At 39.5% G+C, this 21475-nt stretch overlaps 1 protein-coding gene and 1 pseudogene across 1 annotated transcript; one reads left to right on the top strand and one right to left on the bottom strand.

The window, feature by feature from the left end:
- Nucleotides 1-12212: 12212 nt before the first annotated feature.
- LOC114637512 lies at nt 12213-14675 on the bottom strand (annotated as a pseudogene).
- A 5260-nt stretch (nt 14676-19935) lies between these two features.
- Crp (C-reactive protein) lies at nt 19936-21165 on the top strand. Its single transcript, XM_028785722.1, has 2 exons — nt 19936-20068; nt 20289-21165. Exons 1-2 carry the CDS (start codon nt 20008-20010, stop codon nt 20903-20905), a joined length of 678 nt encoding a protein of 225 aa, XP_028641555.1. The 5' UTR covers nt 19936-20007; the 3' UTR covers nt 20906-21165.
- The last annotated feature ends 310 nt before the right edge of the window (nt 21166-21475 follow it).

Raw genomic sequence — 21475 nt, 5'->3', positions numbered from 1 at the left:
TCTCTCTCTCTCTCTCTCTCTCTCTCTCTCTCTCTCTCTCTCTCTCTCTTTCTCTCTTTCTCTCTCCATATATATAAAGAGGACATGAAGTTAAAAACAACAGTTTTTTGGGGAAGGTTAATGGGAAGTTGGAATGGAGGGGTATGGGTGGATATGATCAAAATACATTGATTATATGTGGAAAATCAAAAGTGCCATTAAAGACAGAAAATATCACATGAATGATCTTGTTGGATTTGAAATCTCTCTGTGAAAAATTTTCAATGTTAAATTTTCTGCATAGCATTACTTGTTATGAGGTAATCTCCCATTCCTCAAAAGCATGCAAACCACGGAAGGTATTATGGGAAAATATGTTTTAGGGCATACCACTTAAAATTTATGAAGTTCTAAAATATCACTGGGTATCTTGTTATAAAGATTATGAAAAAATTAAGTTACGACACACCAAATACTGGATTTTTACCTTTAAAAGGAAACTTAGCTTTAAAAAACCCTCTTTAGTAGTTTGTATAGAGAAAGATGGAGTGATGGAGATTTGGCAAGTACACCAAGAGGGGAGGGAACACAGACTTGGGGTGATCTCATTGGTAGAGTCTTGAGCCTAGCATGAGCAAGGCTCCAAGTCTGGAGTCTCACTAAAGCAAACCAAACCAAACACACGTGATGATAGTGATGATAGATGACACTATGGTAGACCCTTCTATGATGGAGCATGTGGCCGGATGGGACGAGAGGAGGAAATATTAGGTATTAATTCCTACATGTCAGATGTCTCCTTGTTGTGTACTCTGTGCTAACTGCTGGCACTTGGTGTCAGAGCATATACTAAGTGGCCATGAGAAATGAGGATACAGTTTCTATATTACCCAGGTATTGTGTTCCTTACCAAAGACAACAAAGTAGCTCATGTTCAGAAAATAAGTGCTGTATCTGAACCGCCTCTGCTAATGAACACTGTTGGGGCTAGAACTTGTGTCAAGTGAGTTTTCTGTTAGGAGCCTGATCATTGAAGTCATGTTTCAATAGTAAAGGCATTTTATTTTATTTTACTTTATTTTTTATTTAAATCAAATGAGTCCTTCTGAAGCTGGTTCTGGCTTTGTCAATTATATTAAGACAATGATTTGGGAGGAGTTGCTGCTCAGAGGTGACCTGAATCATTCAGAAGCTGGTGAGGTCATTTCTTACAGATATATTTGGCCACACAGGGCTAAGCTGAAGATGGATCAACCATAGATTCAGTTCAGAAATCTGCTTAGTGTGATTATCAAGATGAAACAGTTGTGAGAGTCTGGGAGAGACTTTTCCCAGGCATGGTTCACTGGCCTGAACAATTTTTCAGTAGAGGGCTGCAGTAACAGCCTCTGGGTCCAGAACCAATCATCCCTGCTATAAATGTACCACCTAGTCTGTGTCATTAGATGAGAGACCTCAGGGGTGTCAGAAACAAAGGCTCAAAGAGACAGATGGGAATCAAGAGCTTTTGATTATACAGAAAGGAGAAGAAAGACACATCAGGTAAGAAACAGAGATGGTGACAACTGGCAACATGGCAGATGTCTAAACAGTTTGGTAGGTGACAATATCCCTCATGTTATTCTCAGAGGATGCCTGAGCAGATTCTCTTCACACAGGATAAATGTGTAGGCTTTAATGCCTTAAGAGATTACATTAATCTCTCAAGAGATTTGTCTTAGATGAGATTATAAACCCAGGGCGGCTAGTATCAATTCACTGGCATCTTGCTAAGACAAAACCCAAGCTTCTCTTTAACTGCTCTTGTACTTGCAGACACTGTGGTGTTTCTGTTATTGCCAGTGGTAACATGGAGTCCTGGGCTTTGGAGAAATGATTTTGTCTGAAAGATTTCATTTAGTAGCTGTAATACAAGCTTGCTCTCTGTGTTTTTGTAGGTGCAGAATGGATGCTGTGACACTCTTACGTGTTTCATTAAATTCTTGGAACTCTTTAAAGGCAGGGCTTATCTGACCCCATTAGACTTGAAGGAGCCACACCCTCCTTTATATAAATGCCCAAACTGTGGATACTGAAGGGATCTGTCTTTACAACAATACAACAATGCAATTACAACTCCATGGTTGAGACAAGTAAGATCAGAAGTGAAGGTGGTGGTGGTGGTGGTGGTGGTGGTGGTGAATTTAGAGTCTTTTTTTTTTCCTCAGAAAGGTAAGGACATTTGACTTTAAACTTTAATTCATTTGGATTTTATTTATGAGGGAATTTAATATTTGGAGTTTAATCTCATTTTAGAAATTTAATAACAAAGAGATTTAGTACTTAGAGTTGGGGCATCTATATGTTGTCAACTTTGGTTATTGATATTGTTGTTTGATTTCAATGCTGATCTTAGATGGGGCTACATTAGGGACTATGACTCAGGTGAATTTGGATTATGAGTATAACAGGGAATTAATTTTAGATTTAGTTATGGCATAGTCTTAATTAATCTATTGGGACAATAGCTGCATTGAATTTCAACATTCATGGAGGATTTATGGTCCTTGAGAGCTTGTTTGGAGGATCTAACAGGAGTTCAGCTACTCATAGACCTTTGAGTGAAATATGATTCTCTCTGTGGAAGAAGTCCTTCTCTTGACTGAGCATAGCTCAGCTTCAGGAGGAAATACACAAGGAGCAATGAGGAAGGAAGAAGACTCTGGCCTAGCTAGCCAAATCAATGGAATCTTGGGTGATGGGTGGGGTGGCCGGTGTAACCAGACCATCCTCATATCTGTTGTTGGAGAATTTATCAAGGTATACTGCTGTTAGCTGTGTATATGATGATTCTAGGGTTATTGATCAGGAACGATGCATCAAAAGAACAAAACGTAGAGCTTTTTAAGGTGAAATAGTTACACCATATTCCTTTATGGAAGGAGCCTGGGTCAAAGAGAGGTTGCCAGCCATGCCTCTCTACATGAATTCCTCCTTTCAGGGTGGCTACCTCTTCACTCTGGCACAACACTGGTAGTTTAAAATCTGCTTAAGTGGGAACATTTACAGTGTAGAAAGAAGCAAATGCTGCACATTATGGCTTTTGTACTGGAGAGGGGTCAGCAGGTCACTAGAAAGAGTGACATCCTATTGATGACTTTATGATAAAAAACTTCAGTATCCCCTTTTTTCTTTCTTTGTAGTGTGTGTGTGTGTGTGTGTGCACGCTCACACGTGCATGTGTGTGTTGAAGATCTTACTCTAGCCTGCTGATAGCATATGTTTGGATCTGCTCTTGGCCACATAAGGATGACCTTGGCAGTGAATACTCTGCACTCGTGACAGGGCACCTGTCTGGTGCAGCATGACCTGGGGTGGGTGATTAAATCCGTCTGCATCTTGGGATCAGTGCCGAGCCATTTTCGCCAAACCAGTCTCCTACAGCTTTAAAATCAGTGTTTTTCAACTCCATGGTTCTGACTTTTCTTACTGGTTCACCTCTCAAAGGACAAAGAGAAAAGTATTCTAGAAAGCCTTGCAAACCTCAACATCCATGCTTGCCCTCTAGTGTCTGGGGAGTCATATGAACTTACAGTCTTCTAACACTGTCTTTAAAATATTACCACTTTTTAAAAATTGTATTTTTCTTATTTTGAGAAACAGTCTTATCAAGAATTAGAAATTTACAGTATATATACATAGATATATTTAAAAACAATGCTCATATAATTCAAAGAAAGTTTTATCTCCTGTCTTAGATGTAAGCATGATAATGAAATCCCATTTCCGTCTTCCCTTTCTTACATAGATTTTTCTTTTGTGTATGTGTGTGGATAACATCTTTTATTAATATTTTTGGAATATTTTATGGATTTATAGATATGTTGAAAACACAATACAAAGAGTTCTCATATGCCCTTCATTCAATATTAACATCGCATGTGGTCATGGTACATTTGTCAAAACTACAAAACACCATTGGTAGGTTACTAGTGACTAAATTCCAGTCTCTCCTAGACTCTCAACAGGTTTTATATCAGTGTTCATTTCCTGTTTAATGATATAACACAGGCCACTCCAGCACATCTAGTCACTGTGTCTTTTTAAGTCTCCTTTGGTCTGTGACAGCTTCTCATTCTTTCTTTGTTTTTCATGACCTTGACAATATTGAGAAATCCTGGTTGGCTATTTTGTAGAAAATCTTTCATTTTGGATTTGTCTGATATTTTTCTCCTTAGCAGACTGATGTTATGGGTATTTGAGATGAATTATTCATTGTTCTTAGTACTTAAAAACAAAACAGATCACTATACTTACATAGGTAAAGATATGGATTCAGGAAAGAATGCGTGTACTTGGTGGGGGTGAGAAGAGTTGGGATAGGGTGGGAGAGGTAGATGGGATCAAAATTCATTGCTTACATATATGAAACTTACAAATAATAAAATGTTATTCAAATAAAGTAAAAATATACTTACATATGCTATATAACATTGTTTTGAATTTTAAAAGCACGAGATACTATTTTAACAGCTTTTTGCGAACTTGCTTTTTATCTTCAAACTTGTTTTTGAGCTCTGTCTTTTTAAAAACACATTTCTTTTGCTATAGTGTAACATATGCATTCCTAAAAAAATCTTCATGTTCTACATGATTTGTGCGCTAAAAATAACAGGGATTGTGAGATAATTAGGCCCATAGATAATTAGAGGCAGTCCATTCAAAACCTATGCAGGAACACCAGAGGGCTAACATGAACAGCAAAAATCCACTGACATTAGTAGCACAGCAAAGGCTTCTCAGACCCTTCCACCAGCCTCATAATTAGTCCCCCTCTTCTGGCCTGCAGTTCAGAGGCCCTATGACCTTTGAGAAACATTTCTTCTAGGGTTATCATTTACAACAGGGGCTGAGCTCATGGAAACGTAAAAATCTCATTGTGAATGTAGCTTCTCCAGTCATCGATAAAATTTTGTGTTAACACAGAAATTCTTGGCAGCGTCTTCATCAACACTTGCAGCATCACAATATAGCTTAGTGCTATGGAATGCATAGCAATGTTTAAGCCACTATAAACCATCTCCTGCATGTACTAACCGTGCAGAGACAGAATTCTCCACATCTTCATTAAGAGCTTCACACCTTACAAGGAATTTTCTTTGCTTGTAAGAAAATGTGGTCTTTATTGCTTCACCATTAACCTGGGGAAAATGACATATGACTAAATATAACCTCTATGTTATGTTGACACTATTCTTAATTTATGTAAAGCTTCAACTTACATATTGGAATGAGGATGAACTAATTTATATCCAGCCACTTGATTTGTGGCTGAACAGGATGTGTACATATCTTCTTCATGCCTTTTAACTGAGGTAAACAATTTCTTCATATAAAAAAGTATTTCTCAGATGGAAACTTGGGATTCCTTGACTTTCTCCCCGTGAAAAACAAGCAAGGCTATAAAGGATGTTTTCTGTACATGTCACTGAGGGAGTTTTTTAGAGGTTATTGTGATAGAACTAAGATTGTTGGACCATAGGGTACTGGCATCTTTAATACAACATACGTATCAATTTGGGGAGTAGTAACACCATCACGATCCTAGGTCATTCAGTGGGTGTGGTTACATCTCCATTTATTCATTTTTATATACTTTACCATTTTACATTTTAAGTAAAAACGTTACCCATTTTGTATTTGACCTTCTTCCTGGTTACTCTTTAGGTTTTATTAATATCATGGCTGGCATCTTATTATGTGTTATATATCTTAAATGGTTATTTCTAGGGGAAAGAATGTTTTAAATGTGTTTTGTTGTTATCTTATAACAACACAAATATTACTCCAACAAATTATAAAGGTATGTGTTCATGTCTAGGATTTTAAATATAGGCAATTATATGTACAACATAAACATTTTTGAAGTTATTTTATTTATTTACATTCCAGTCATTGTCTCACCCTGGTCTCCTCTCCTGTAGTTCCTCATTCCAGTTTTTCTCCCCCTTGCCTCCAAGAAGGTGCTCCCACCCCATCAGACCTCCCCTTTCCCTGGGGCCTCAAGTCTCTAGAAGATTAACCACATCTTCTCTTACTGTGGCCAGACCAGGCAAACCTCTGCTGTATATATACCAGGGGCCTTGGACAAGCCGGTGTACGCTCCTGGTTCATGGTTCAGTCTCTGGAAGCTCTTTGGGGTCTGGGTTAGTTGAGACTGATGGTCTTCCTATGGGGTTGCTTTCCCTTTCAGATTCTTCAATCCTTTCCCTAATTCAACCTTAGGGGTCCCTGACTTCAGTCCAAGGGTTGGATGTAAGTATCTGCCTCTGTTTTAGTCAGTTGCTGGTAGGAACTCTCAGAGGACAGTCATGCCTGGTTCCTGTCTGTCAACACGTCATAACATCAGCAATAGTGTCAGGCCTTGGTGTCCTCCCTCCTCTCATGAGATAGATCCCAAGTTGGGCCAGTCATTGGACCTCCTTTCCTTCAGTCTCTTGTTGATTTTTGTCTCTGCAGTTCTTTTAAACAGGAACAATTCTGGGTCAGAAATTTTGCCTGTGGGATAGTAACCCTGTCCCTCCACTTGAGGCCCTGTTTATCTACTGGAGGTGCGCTCTTCAAGTTCCGTCTCCCTAATGTTGGGCATTTTGGCTAAGGTCACCCTGCCATGAGTCCTGAGAGTCTCTCACCTTCAGGGTGTCTGGTATTTTGTAGAGAGTCCCCCCACCTCCCAACCTCCTGAGGCTTTTAACTTCTGTTCATTTCATTGGCCCTCTAGGCTTCTTCCCCTACCCCCATATCTGATCCTGTTCCCCTTTTCCCCACTCCTTCCCCTCTTCCATCCAGGTCCCTCTCTCCCTCTGCTTCCCATGATTATTTCCTTCTCCCTTCTAAGTGGGACTGAAGCATTCTCACTTGGGCCTTTCTGCTTGTTACACTTCTTATTGTCTATAGGTTGTATCCTAGGAATTCTGTACTTTTTGGCTAATATCCACTTATCAGTGAGCATATACCATGAATGCCCCTTTGGGTCTGAGTTACCTCACTCAGAATTATATTTTCTAGTTCCACTTATTTGCCTGCAAAATTCATGATGTCTTTGTTTTTAATAGCTGAATAGTATTTCATTGTGTAAATGAACCACATTTTCTGTATCCATTCTTTGGTTGAGAGACACCTCGGTTGTTTCCAGCATCTGGCAATTACAAATAAGGCTGCTATGAACATGGTGGAGCAAGTATCTTTTTGGTATGGTGGGAAGTCTTTTGAGTATATACCCAAGATGGGTCTTTAGGTAGATCTGTTTCTGATTTTCTGAGAAACCTCCAAATTAATTTCCAGAGTGGTTGTACCAGTTTACAATCCCACTAGCAATGGAGGAGTGTTCTTTTTCCACATCTTTGCCAGCATGTGCTGTCACTTGAGTTTTTGATCTCTGATTGGTATGTGGTGGAATCTCAGTGTTGTTTTGATTTGCATTTTTCTGATGACTAAGGTGTTTGAATATTTCTTTAAGGACTTCTCTGCCATTTGAGATTCTTCTGTTGTGAATTCCCTGTTTAGCTCTGTACCCCATTTTTAATTGGGTTATTTGGTTTTTTGGAGGTTAAATTCTTGAGTTCTTTATATATTTTGGATATTAGCTCTCTATTGGATGTGGGGTTAGTGAAGATTTTTTCTCAATCTGTAGGTGCTGATTTGTCCTACTGACTGTGTAGGAGTTCTCTGGTGAAATTTTGGGGGGTCACTTATGTATGCTATCATATCATCTGCAAATAGTGATACTTTGATGAAGTGGGTTTGGCCCAATGCTGCTTGTGTTATAGTGTTAATTTTCGTCTCCAAAACTGCTTAGAGGAGTGTCTGCACTTAAGACACCAAGGGACCCTGCCCGCAGTTGGTTCCAGTTGGTAAATAAAGATGCCAGTAGCCAATGGCTGGGCAGGGCAGGCAGAGCAAGACTTTTAGAATTCCTGGGCTTGGGACAGATAGGAAAGAGAGGAGGCAGATTCACCATTTTGTTGAAGGCCTTTTCAGCATGAGATAATGAGATAATCATGTGGGTTTTTCCCTTGAGTTTGTTTACAATGATGGATTTTCATGTATTGAACCATCTCTGCCTTCATGGGATGATGCCTACTTGATCATGGTGAATGATGGTTTTGATGTGTCCTTGGATTCAGTTTGCAAGAATTTTATTGAATGTTTTTGCATTGATATTTACAAGGGACATTGGTCTGAAGTTCTCTTTCTTTGTTTTTTTTTTTTTTTTGTGTGTGGTATCAGAGTTTGTGGCTTCATAGAATGAATTAGGTAGTTTTCCTTGGGTTTCTATTTTGTGTTTAGTTTCTTATGTTTTCTTGGGTGTAGTTACCCTCCTTGTTTTGGAGATTTCATTCCAGTATCTGTTGTAGTGTTGGATTAGTAGAAATATATTGTTTAAATTTAGTTTTATCATGGAATATCTTGGTTTCTTCACCTATGATGATTGAGAATTTTCCTGAGTATAGTATTCTGGGCTGGCATTTGTGTTCTCTTAGGGTCTGGGTGAGATCTGTCCAGGATCTTCTGGCTTTTAGAGTCTCTGTTGAGAAGTCTGATTTAATTCTGATAGGTCTGCCCTTTTATGCTACTTGGCTTTTTCCCTTACAGCTTTTAATATTCTTTCTTTGTTCTGTGCATTTAATGCTTTGATTATTATGTGGCAAGATGATTTTCTTTTTCTGGTCCAATCAATTTAGTGTTCTGTAGGCTTCTTGTACACCTCTTTATGTTTGGGAAATTTTCTTCTGTGCTTTTGTTGATGTTTTCTGGCCCTTGAGCTGGGATTCTTCATCCTTTTTCTATTCCTATTATTCTTAGGTTTGATCTTTTCATTGTGTTTTGAATTTTCTGGATATTTTGGGTTAGGAGCTTTTTATGCTTTGTATTTTCTTTGACTGATGTGTCAATATCTTCTATGGTATCTTCTATGCCCGGGTTTCTCTCTTCTATTTCTGGCATTCTGTTGGTGATGCTTGCATCTGTAGCTCTTGATCGCTTTCCTAAGTTGTCCATCTCCATGGTTGCCTCCCTTTGTGTTTTCTTTATTGTTTATACTTCCAGTTTTAGGTCTCGGACCATTTTGTTCAATTCTTCTACCTGCCCCATTGTATTATCCTGTATTTCTTTAAGGGATTTATTTGTTTCTTCTTTGGACTTCTACTGTTTACCTTTGTTTTCCTCTATTTCTTTAAGGGAGTTCTTTATATCCTCCTTAAATGCCTCTATCATCTTCATGACAGGATTTTAGGTCATTTTCTTGCTTTTCAGCCATGTTAGAGTATCCAAGGCTTGCTGTGGTGGGAGAACTAGGTTCTGATGGTGCCATATTGCACTGGGTTCTGTTCCTTATGATTTTTCACTTGCCTCTGGCCATCTGGTTCTCTCTGGAGTGTTTAAACTGGCCTCCTGGTTGTCTCTTATTGGGACTAGCCTGCTTGGAGGCAGGTAGATCTCTGTGACCTGAGTTAGAACTGGTCTCCTTGGAGGCGGGAAGTGTTGTCTCTGATTACAGTGAGTCCCCTGTGTTTCTGGTTATAGCAGGCCTCCTGTGTCCCTGGTTACTGCAGACCTCTTGTGCTTCTGCAGAAGTGGGCCAGAAAGAAGTGTAGCTGGAGGTGTGTGTGGGGGTAGGTCCATTGTCAGCTGGGCTGAGTGGGTATCCCAACTGGCATGAGTATTTTGGCGAGATTCTCACCTTTGTCTTTCTTTGCCTGGGAGGCAAGCAGGCTGTAGCATGTGGGCTGATATCAAACGCTGATCTGGCCCAGGTAGGGAAATGGACCAGAAGGAAGGTGGCACTCAGGGTGGATGTGGGTGGGGGAGCAGGTCCCATGCCAGCTGAGCTGCAACACAAACATTTCCCTTCATTTCTAATCATTCGATCTTTTATTTCTTGTCTTACTATATTGAATTGCACAATTTATATAGTAAACATCTCATTACTATAAAGGAGTGGTTCTAATTTTATTATGTATGTGTGGTGTGGTGTGGTGTGGAATGGAGTGGTGTGTGTATGCGTGTGTGTGTGTGTGTATGCGTGTGTGTGTGTGTGTGTGCGTGTGGTGTGTACAAGCACTGTGTACACTCCAAGACCAGAGAAGGATGCTGGGTGTTCTTTCTCTGTCTCTGCCTTAGTCCCTTGACTCAGGGTCTCTAACTGGACCTGAGGCTGGCTATTATTTTATTAGGTACTGACCAGAGAGCTTCAAGGCTTCATCTATGTTTGTCCTTAGTGATGAGGTCACATTTATGCATGGTCATATCCTGTGTTTTTATGGTGATAAGGATTCAAACTCAGGTCCTTATTCTTACTTGACAATTGCTTGTTCTTATAGAACTAACTTCTGAGCCCTCAATTTTGAGAATTAATTTTTTTTGTGGAGTTTTAATTGAAATTTTTATTTTTAATTTAATAAGAATGGAAAAGGGTGAAATTTTAAACTCTAAGACATTTTAAACAGACAATCCTTTTGAATGATGTTTTGATGTTGCTATTTAAGTCGATCAAGATGGCATAAATTACATAGATAGGTTTCTCAAGGAAAACCTTTGACAGGTAAATGCTAATCATTTTACCTACTCCCTGTAGCTGGCTACTGAGAAAATATTCTGACCTACTGCAGAAAGTCATGGGAATTATTCAGGCAGTCAGTCCTTGTTCGGTTGCATGGCGCTGGATGGTCAGCCTCACTTCTGCTGTGAATGCTTATATGCCTCGTCCTGCCCAAGCTTGCTGAGCTGTTTAACTCTAACTTCAAAGCTTGAAGCTTCCACTCTACCAGGGAATGGCTGCCATGAATGCTGAACTGTTATGTCATATTGCTGTTGTGTCATGGACTCCTGCCATAATTGGGGGGTGGGGGATGATGTCTCCAACTTGCAGTTCATAGCTGTAGAGTAGGGATTTCTCTCCCAAAGCTTGATATTCAGTCCTAGATCCCTGATACTGTTTCTCCTGTGACTGTCCCCAGTAAAACTGTCCAACCCACGTGTACAAGTTCTGCAGGGCCTTTGCTTTTGTTTGTTGCCCATCCTACTTAGCTGTGATGTTTTGATTTTTTTCCTGTGCAGCTTGGTTATATCACATTTATTTTAGTATTTTTGTGCCTGGATAAGACTCACAAGTGCAATAGATCTCTCATTTTCTGGTCTTCTTTTTATTTGTATTCTGAATTAACTTATTATGATATTCTTAAAATAAGTCACATAGCCTTATCTTTTTCTTTTCTTTTTTTTTGGCGGGGGGGGGGGGAGAAAAATCACATTTATTAGTTAAGACAACCACAGGCTGGACACAACACACATGCTAAAAAGTGGACTGTCTTTTAAAACTTCAAAGGTAATTTTTTCCAAGCCCCACAATCATTTCCACTATTATTTACAAAATAAAAGGTCCACATTAAGACATTGAACAGTAAAATATGTAATAAATGCTCCAATCTACACCTATACTTAAAAATCATGAATTTGACTAGTTATGCCATTGAAAACCATTCAAGAGTACTAGAGGATGAACCAGTTTTCAATGTTATCAGCCCTGGAAAAACACGCCCAGCTCCCATCCCCAGCACATTCTAATTTAACATTTTATAAATAAGGCATTAACAATAAAGCCCATTTTAAAAACCAAAAATTAAATGAACTTCCTTTAAGACTTTTGTCCTGGGCAGAATCTCACCATTTTCTGGGAAGACAATTAGACCTACTTCTAGCCATTCTGAAATAAAGCTGTTTGTTGGTGATCCCACTTTAATTAATCTAAAGCTTTCCCCATCTTTCTAGCTGTAAGTTCACGTTGAACCTAACCTGAAAAACTCTTTACTATGCTTTTAGTTGTGTTGCCTGGCGGTTAATTTTGAGGTTTTCTTCCTTGTGACTAGCCTACACTTTCAAGACCCCTAAAATCCCCTGAAATAATGTGGAGACATCATCCCTGACTTCCAGGTGTGCTGTAAGCTCTCTGGCAAGTCTGTGGGAAGGAATAGGAACCTACAAAGTGACCTGTATTAAGGACACAGTGCACAGCTCTTGGGCTAACAGTCTTTCAGCTTTGTGCATTTTGGCAGTTGACAATAAAGCCAAGAGATGGAATAAAATTTTGATAAAGCAAAATATGTCTTACATCACTTAAAACCGTTTTGCAAGTCGCCATGTTATTTATATACAGTTCCTGTCCTGTAGCTCACTCCTAAGGAAAATAGGCTATTAAATAACTTTTACTTCCCTGATGCTGAAAACTGACGAAGCTTTTATGCAATTAATCTAGAATTATAAAATCCATTGTCTCTAAATTCTTCCCAAACACACAGATCATCCTAAGGGCCTTCTGAATTCCTCTCCTAAATCAAGGAATGGGAAGTAGTCAACTTTAGTTGTGTAAAAATAAACACCAAAACAAAAATCCCCCCAAAAACATACTACCTAAGCCAAGTTTTACATGACATTATATATGTAAAATAAAGTACAATTTCCACTTAATTCAGTCTTCAAATATCTTTTATTGGAAGGCCATGCATTGCCTTCATTTATTGTATTTGAAATCACTGTACAGTTACTTCTGTGAAAACACTGCCTGCATTTTCTAGTACAAAAAAAACCTAAAAATTGTTTCAGGAATGTAGAGAAATATCCAACTTAAATAGCGAAAAAAGTGCACCATAATTACTGCTGCACTGTAGTCATTTCTGCATTTCCCATGTTTCTTAAATAACTATCTTGTCTGATAACACACAATATGAAGAGCAATTATGAAAAACAGACATTTACATATACTTCTAACGTCTTATTGAGAATACCCTGTTGGCATCGGATAGCCAATCATAGGCGCAGCAGCTGCGGTAGCAGGATATGCATATGCCTGTTGGTTCATACCATTGTGGATATTTGTAACATTACTTCCATATTGCTGAGTGCTATCATAACCGTTCTGGTACGTCCCTGTTGGATTACCAGTCCTAAAACTGGTCTGTACACCAGCAGATACAAAATTACTTCCAAAGCTCCCATTGGAGTAATTTGCAGCACTGTAAACTCCATTCTGAGTTTTAGCCCCCAAATCTCTCTTAAGCAGACCAGAGTAGCCTCTGTCATAGTTTTCCCTGTCTCTAAAGGTATTAAATCCATCCCTTTTGCCTGCAGAGTATCTGTCACGAAGATCATCCTTCATGCCTCCTCTACCCCTAGAACGACCTGAACCTCTGTCTTCGACCAACTGAAGAAGCAACTTGGGATTAATTGCTTGATTAGCTTCCCGAAGCACAGAGATAAGGTCGCTCACTTGCTTTATGTTATTAGGTGTAAAGAAAGTGTATACTGTGCCTGTTTTGGTACTGCGAGCAGTTCTTCCAATTCGATGAATATAATCCTCTGAGGAGTTAGGGTAGTCATAATTGATGACAAATTTCACATCTTCCACATCTAGCCCTCTGGAGGCCACATCGGTAGCAATCAGAATAGGAGCTTTTCCATGTTTGAATTCAGTTAGAACCCAGTCACGGTCCTGCTGACTCTTGTCACCATGGATGCCCATGGCAGGCCACCCATCTCTCCTCATTTTTCTGGTAAGTTCATCACATCTTCTTTTGGTTTCAACAAAAACAATGGTTTTATTCTCCTTCTCACTCATGATCTCTTCCATCAGCCAAATAAGTTTTTCATCCTTTTCAACGTCATGACATACATCCACAACCTGAAGAATGTTATGGTTTGCACTCAGTTCCAGTGCACCAATATTGATATGAATACAGTCTTTCAGGGAAGCTTCAGCAAGCTGTCTTACTTCTTTTGGCCAAGTTGCACTCCGAATTAGTGTTTGCCTATCAGGTCTTATTTGATCCACAGTTTTTCTTATTTGGGGTTCGAATCCCATATCAAGCATCCTATCTGCTTCATCAAGGACAAGGTAAGTTGTTCTTCTCGGATTGGTTTTCCCACACTCTAAAAAGTCAATCAGCCTTCCAGGTGTTGCAATACAGATCTCCACACCTCTTTCCAAATCACGAATCTGTGGTCCTTTGGGGGCACCACCATAGATGCAAGTAGACTTCAAGCGACAAGCTCTACAATACTCAGCAGCGACTTGCTGCACCTGCTGTGCCAGTTCTCGAGTTGGTGCCGGCACCAAGCAAATAGGCCCATCACCTCTCTCTAGGAATGGCTGGTGGTTTATGTGTACCATGGCAGGCAGCAAATAAGATAATGTTTTTCCAGATCCAGTCTGAGCCACTGCAACCATATCCAATCCACTGAGAGAAACTGGCCAGCCCTGAGCTTGAATAGCAGTGGGTTCAGTGAAGTTCTGCCTTGCAGTCACATCCATGACATTCGCAGGAAAGTTTGCTTCATAAAAATTCAGAACAGGTTTTGGACAGTTGTGACCTCTAACTGTAATTTCCTTGCTTCTTCTGTATGTATCTACGTCTTGTGCGGTGCGCCTTGCCAAATCAGGGTGTTCCTGATAAAAGTTCTTCTCAAATTTGGGCAGCTCATCAAGATTCCACTTCTTTTAACTAGTTTCTCCCCAGGATTTCCAAACTTCTTTCCAGAGAGGGGTCCTGTTCTACTCCCTCCAAATCGAGGTGCACCAAACCCTCGATCCCGGCCTAGGTCTCGGTCACTAGAATAGCTCAACATGGCGTCAATGGTTGCGGTGTGCGGGAGGAACCCAGTGAAAGAGAATCCAGTTGCGATGAGTCACTGAGAGAAGGCCTCGGCGACGGTGAAGCCTTTGTGGGGGCGTCACCAGCGGAGGGACAGCGGTGACGATGGCCAGAGCTATAAACCCAAGGACCGATGGAAATGAATGAGGTCGCCTTATCTTTTTCTTATTTTGATTTTTTTGACAATTTTCTGACATCCATTGATGAATCATATTTTAATCTTATTTTTAATTGACAAAGAATTGTTGGATATGTTTTGGGGCACAAAGATATTTTTAGATACTGGCAATTGTAGAATGACCAAACCAGGCTATTCTCAAAACTATCACTCACAATGTTTGTTATTCCTTGTTGCACTCTTACTGATTCTTTTTATTTTTAGGACACACACACACACACATACACACACACTTTCTGATGGTTTTATTTCTTCTCCTGATTAGCAAGCTTCTTGTCATGGATTAGACATGGATCTTGTCTACACATCTTTCTTAGGTTCTTTTGATTTGTCTACTACTCTCATCCATAAGATTTTCTATTTCTTCCTTGATTATTTTCTTACTCCTAATCTAAACACTTCTTTCTTCAAAATAATAGGATTTTTTGGGGGGCTGAAGATTTGGTTTGGCAGTTAAGAGGACTTGCTGCTTTTCCAGAGGACACATGTTCAGATCCCAGCATCTATAGGGTGGTTTACAATGGTCTGTAACTTCCGTTTCAGAGATGCTCTCTTTTGACTTTCACAGTTACCAGGCATGCAGATGGTGCTTTGACACACACACACACACACACACACACACACACACCCTATATAATAAAAAATTTAAATTTGAAAAAAGTTGTTGTTATTTGCTTGTTCATGCTGCATATAACCAAATTATCTTAATTAAACACTTCTTTACTTTTGTTTTTGGAGACAAGTCTCATGCAGTTCAGGTTAGCCCAGAACTTGGAATATTGCAGAGGATGACTTCAAACTCTTGATACTCCTGCCTCTCTTTCCTAAGTGCTGGGATTACAGACATCTATCACCATTATCAGCTTTGCCCATTTGCTCTTAAATTCCTAAGACATGCTTCTCTGTATTTGTTAAGTGAGGTTCATTGCATTGAGCCTTTCAGTTTGCCAGTGGATGCCCTTACTTTCTTTAGCCTATCTCTAGCAACTATGAGAAATGAGCAGGAAATACTGACAGGGCATATCAACTTATCATCAGGGTTGGAAACCTTCTAGGTATCTACAAACTCTTGGGGCAATATCCTACTTAGGCTAAAGGAATTTTTCTGCCTCAGGCTGTGAACAAGAACTCTGCTGCTTAGTGCTTACATAAGGGAGTGAGGTGCTGTCTCTAAGACCCCTAATCGATACTGCTGCCTCATGCTTTGGCACCCATTTCCGTTATCCTATCCTTTAGGGTGCACCATCACATTTTCTCAGCAGCTCTTCCCTGCGTGTGTTTTGGGTTATGATCTATTTCACTGATGTATGCTTCCTGCTTTCTGGATTTTAGAGAATCCATTTTCCTTTCTACCATTTCCCTGGCACCATATTGATCTACTTTTTAGAAACATATTTTCTGTCATTTGTAGGAATTGAAGTGGGAAGAGGATATTGGCATCTGTGCTCAGTCCATTCCTGCTTAAATTTGTCTTCTACAATTCTTCTGTGGCTTCTTTCTTCAGTTATGTCTTCATCCATGCTCTATAATCTACTGACAATGTGCCAACTCTGGGTCAGGCTTGGTATCAGTTGTCTTTCAGGAGGATAGTAGTGTTACCAATAAGTAAAAAGGTGTGATTTTTTTTCTCATTTTTTGTAACAGGCATACTTGGTCATATTTGTAGAAGTCAACAAGCACTTATCTATCTATCTATCTATCTATCTATCTATCTATCTATCTATTGCACGTTGGCCCAGCTTGCACTAGAGACTAATCACCAATTAGTGAAAGTCACTGATCTAGGTGTTGCTCAAAAATCTGTTTTGGCCTCACTCACATCACGCTTGATATGCAAGTGATGGTTAGATGTTTTTATACATTGCTCTTTGATGACTTCACATTTGGTCAGGTTTCTATTCTTGTCAGTGGTTCCGGCACGTCTTTCAAATCTGCCTCTCCTGAGTTCGCTACTGCCTATTTCTGACACTTGTCACATTTACCTTAACTTGTCTGGCTAATGGCATAGTCTGTGATCTTTAGCAGCAGTTCCTAACATTTGTCGTGGTGAAATTGATGTAAAGTCCATTAAGTCTATGAATTTATAATCTCACTTACTTTAACACAACCCTCACATTTTCTTCCATTAAAATTTAGAAACACTTATCCAAGTATATCATTTCCTTGTTTATAACCTTATTTATAAACCTTCAAAGCCTCTCAATTGCTTAAAGTAAAATGGCCTTAGAAGCAATATTTTTATAGATTATTTTATTAAGAACTTTATAAAAGGAGTAGAAATAGTATAGTGATTCATTATGAATATAAATGCAATATTTTTTCTGGTAAAACTGATAATTCTGAGGGTTACTAGGAAGTGGGAAATATGAAGTAGATGTTTTATTCATGACTTAATTAGGCTAACGAGGTGAATAAAACAATGATCTGTTACAATCTATAGAATTTTGACTGGTAAAACAATAAAATTTTGGACTATAAATACATTGATTTACTAAAAAATAAGACTACTGTGGTTAGAGGGGATTAAACACGATTTTGAAATTTGTGTATGGTAGTAGAAAATAAAGTTTGGAGGTTGGTAGCTAAATCATATTATTCTCTTAGTCTCTATGATGGTTAATTTTACTTTTCAACTTAATACAATCTAGAATCTCCTGGGAAGAGCATCTCGGTAAAGGATTATCTAAATCATGTTGATCCCTGGGAGTTTCATGACCTTAACTGAAGTGAAAAGACTGTCCACTGAGAGTGGTACAATTCCCTAGTCAGGGGATACTGAACTGCATGAGAGTGGAGAAGGTGAGCTGGGAACAAGCATGTATTCATCCATTGTTCTGTTTTTGATTATGGTTGTGATATGACCAATTCCCTCAAGCTCCTGCCTGGCTTACTTCTCTGTTACGATAGACTATAACTTGGAACTGTGAACTAAAATTAATCCTTTCTCATCTAAGTAGCTATTTTTTATCATAGCAACAGGAAAGGAAGATAAGACATTCTTGAATCTCTTACATTAGTTTTTGTGGCTCAGTTTAAATGCTGTTTCTATGTAAAAGGCTGGCAGGTTTCCTATGTAAAGATGCCAGAATGTTTCAGGGCAAGAGATGACCAATATGAAACCAAGGTCTTAGGTCCAGGGAATGCTATAAAGGTATTTCTATTTTCCCAAGCTCTTTGAGATATAAATATCATAAAACAACTGAAATGTATAAATTAAAACAAATAGATTTATGAATAGCCTACTTTTGAAGATCAGAGTCCAGTAAGCGCGCCGGTAACGAATGAATTCAGAGACTCCATGTGCTTGTCTCTCATAATTGGAGTCAAAATTGGAGTGGTGGGACCAGAACTCACTTCTTAAGGCCTTTGAATGTGTTCCTTTTAAGACAGTGTGCAAGACTTCATGCAAGATGTAGAAACTGTGCTGAATGGCAGACGTTGTATAAGACTAAAATAACACCCCAGAAAATCGGTTCTTACATTTAATTGAGGAGAGAGTGGGGGGGGGGTTATGCTGTTTTCTTCTTAAGTGATAATAGGTCAGAACTAGAAATCCTTGGGTTAAGGAGGAAGATATGTAACAATGGAGGTCCTGGTCGCAAGTAGCCTTTCTACCTTCCTTCTTTTTCCTTCAGTCTTTCTCTTCCTTCTCTAAAATGCCATGTTTATTATAGTTCTGGTCTTTGGGGAAATGATAGAATGAAGGTAAATTAATGATATGTAAAGCAGAAAGAAACACAGGGGGGCAAAATTCATTAGGTGCTGGGCCATCTGAGCCTGCTATAAAGGTACATGTTTCACCAACTGTTTATTTCTTATGAGGAGCTAGAAAAGCTGGTAGATTTTACAGTGGAAAGATACAGAGGAGTAGCAACCAAGCTTCAATATGAGAATGACCAAATTCATAATGATTTAACAAAATATAAGACTGCATATTTTTAAGCAAATATTTGCATAAATGATATTCAAGGGTTGAAATAATGGCCTTATGATAACGTTGACTGGTTCAACCTACTGAGTCAGCTGCTGTGTCAGCCTCTACTCGCAGCTTGTTATGGAAAGGTGATTGCTCTCTCTCCCATCAGCCCGAGCCAGAGGGCAAGGAAGAAGCAAAAGGAAAGCCACACATCTTCACTGTAAAGGGTGTGACCTAGAGAATGTCTCTTTTCTGTCCAAATCGCATTCTAACCTGTAGCTGAGGCTGAGAAATCTCATCTTTGATAGGATGGGAATACATCTCACTAAAAGTGGAATTACTGAATGAATGGTTCTCTGCTTCAGAGGATACAGTATTTTTTTCCTCTAATTTCTCAATTAAAGGGCGACTCATGAATGGAATGAAAGAATGAATGAGATTGTGTTCAGAAGTAAGGTGAAGGAGCACGGTATTCTACTAGAAGACTGCGGTAAGCAGAGAACTGCTTAATTGTTGCTAGGCAGTGTGGAGGGACCACTTAGACTCTGAACAAAAGAAGCAAACACTGACCATCCTGACTCCTCCCTGAAGCTTCCACATTAAATAAACAACAACCCAAAAAACCACAAAACCAAAACAACAAACAAATAAACAAACAAAACCCCAGTCTGTTTCATGAGATTAAATCCAGTGGTACACTTGGGATAGGATAGGTGTTCCATTCAGTCAGAGGTCTCTGATACGTCTATACAGTTGGCCAGGGTGCTGGGAATGGAATGCTTGTTTTTTTCATTTCCCAATATGGAGAAGAGCAGCTTCCAGAGGAGGCTAGCAGATGCTGGAAATGCAACCGTCGTATGCACACACACGAACACTCATCTATTAAGCTAAAATTTCCCATTATTTTCTCAGTATAGATAGGCAAAGTGGAGCCTTGGGAAGCTTTCTCATTTTTTCCTGTCACACAGAAACTGGTGATTCTGGGGTCACAGGAGTTAGTAATAAATAACCCACATTGATTTCTCTGTTCTAGAATGATTTTTTTGCTTCCCTTCCTCCCAGTGGTCTGATGTTTACCCCAAGAGGCGGTATTAGGAAATCATTTACAAAGTGGTTCAGCCTCTCCGTCTGCTATAGTTATAAATCTAAGGATGGGCTGGGCCTGAGGCAAAGGATCCAGTACTTATTGTCCTTGATCTTTCAGACAAAACTCTGTCCTCTTAGTCCAGATCCCAGCAGCATCGACAGCCATGGCGAAGCTACTATGGTGCTTTCTGATCATGATCAGCTCTCAGGCTTTTGGCCACGAAGGTAGGAGCTATTATAAAGATTCTTTCCCTAGGGGAAAATGGTGGGAGCTTAACATTTTATGTAAGGAGTCAAGGAGCAGGAGCAGGAGCAGGTATAGCTGTGTATTTATGTAACCAAAGAGAGGGTCGGATGTCTCCTGATCCCAAACTCTACTTGTAAGGGAGGGATAAGTCTTCATTATCTGAGAAACTACTCACTTTCTTGGTTTTCTGTCTCACAGACATGTCTACAAAGGTCTTTGTATTTCCCGAAGAGTCAGCTACTTCCTATGTGTCTCTGGAAGCAGAGTCAAAGAAGCCACTGAATGCCTTTACTGTGTGTCTCCGTATCTTCACTGCTCTGAGCATAAGCCGAGGCTTCAGTATATTTTCTTATGCTACCCAGAAGAGCTCTAATGACATTCTCATATTTTGGAATAAAGATGAAGGGTATTCTGTTGGAGTCGGTGGGCCTGAAATACTATTCAATGTTTTAGAAGTTCCTGAGGTTCCAACACACATCTGTACCAGCTGGGAGTCTGCTACAGGGATTGTAGAGTTCTGGGTTGATGGGAAACCCAAGGCGCGAAAAAGTCTGCACAAGGGCTACACTGTGGAGACAGATGCAAGCATTATCTTGGGGCAGGAGCAGGATTCGTATGGTGGTGGCTTTGATGCACAGCAGTCTTTTGTGGGAGACATCGGAGAAGTGAACATGTGGGACTTTGTGCTGTCTCCAGAACAGATCAACACAGTCTATTTGGGTGGGACACTCAGCCCCAGTGTTTTGAACTGGCAGGCTCTGAAGTATGAAGCACAGGGTGATGATGTGTTTATCAAGTCACAGCTGTGGTCCTGACCTACTGTTGTGAGCCCTGAGGCACCTCCTGGGATTACATTCTCTCCCTTGTCTCCAGTTATGAACCTTTTAACCCTAGCAGATGTTGTAGGTCTGTTCTGTGAATATGGCCTTTCACATCTCTGCTCTGCGATCTTCAGCACTAGAGCATGGAATTTAAATGTAAGGCTTCTAGCATATGCACTCCAATAGGAGTCTTTGTTAAAGAGAATTTGACTTACCCATGGTTTTATGCACACACACACACACACACACACACACATAATTGAAAAAATTTTTAGGCATAATCTCTCTCCCACACATTGATAAGAAAACAGATGAACAGAAAGGAGAATAATTTTGTTATTGTTTTTATTTTAGAATGTCATATTGAATGCCGTATTTACATCATTTTTATCCCTCCCTCTCCAAATCCTCCCCTATCCCCCCCAAATCTCTCTTAAATTCATGATGTCTTATTATTAGCCTTATATGCATGCATACACATATATATCATCTATTGTGTATCTCTATCTGTCTATCTATCTATCTATCTATCTATCTATCATCTATCTATCATCTATCTATCTA

Source organism: Grammomys surdaster, unplaced genomic scaffold (genome assembly GCF_004785775.1).
Source record: "Grammomys surdaster isolate TR1022 unplaced genomic scaffold, NIH_TR_1.0 125341, whole genome shotgun sequence".
Lineage (NCBI taxonomy): Eukaryota > Metazoa > Chordata > Mammalia > Rodentia > Muridae > Grammomys > Grammomys surdaster.
Note: the sequence above shows the minus strand (reverse complement) of the source record. Positions and strands in the feature narration are given on the sequence as shown.

What these genes read in the sequence shown, in the direction of transcription:
- Crp (XM_028785722.1), top strand. Translation starts at nt 20,008, where the DNA reads ATGGCGAAGCTACTATGGTGCTTTCTGATCATGATCAGCTCTCAGGCT. An exon ending in TCAGGCTTTTGGCCACGAAG is followed by an intron (nt 20,069 to 20,288) that starts GTAGGAGCTATT and finishes TCTGTCTCACAG; the next exon opens with ACATGTCTACAAAGGTCTTT.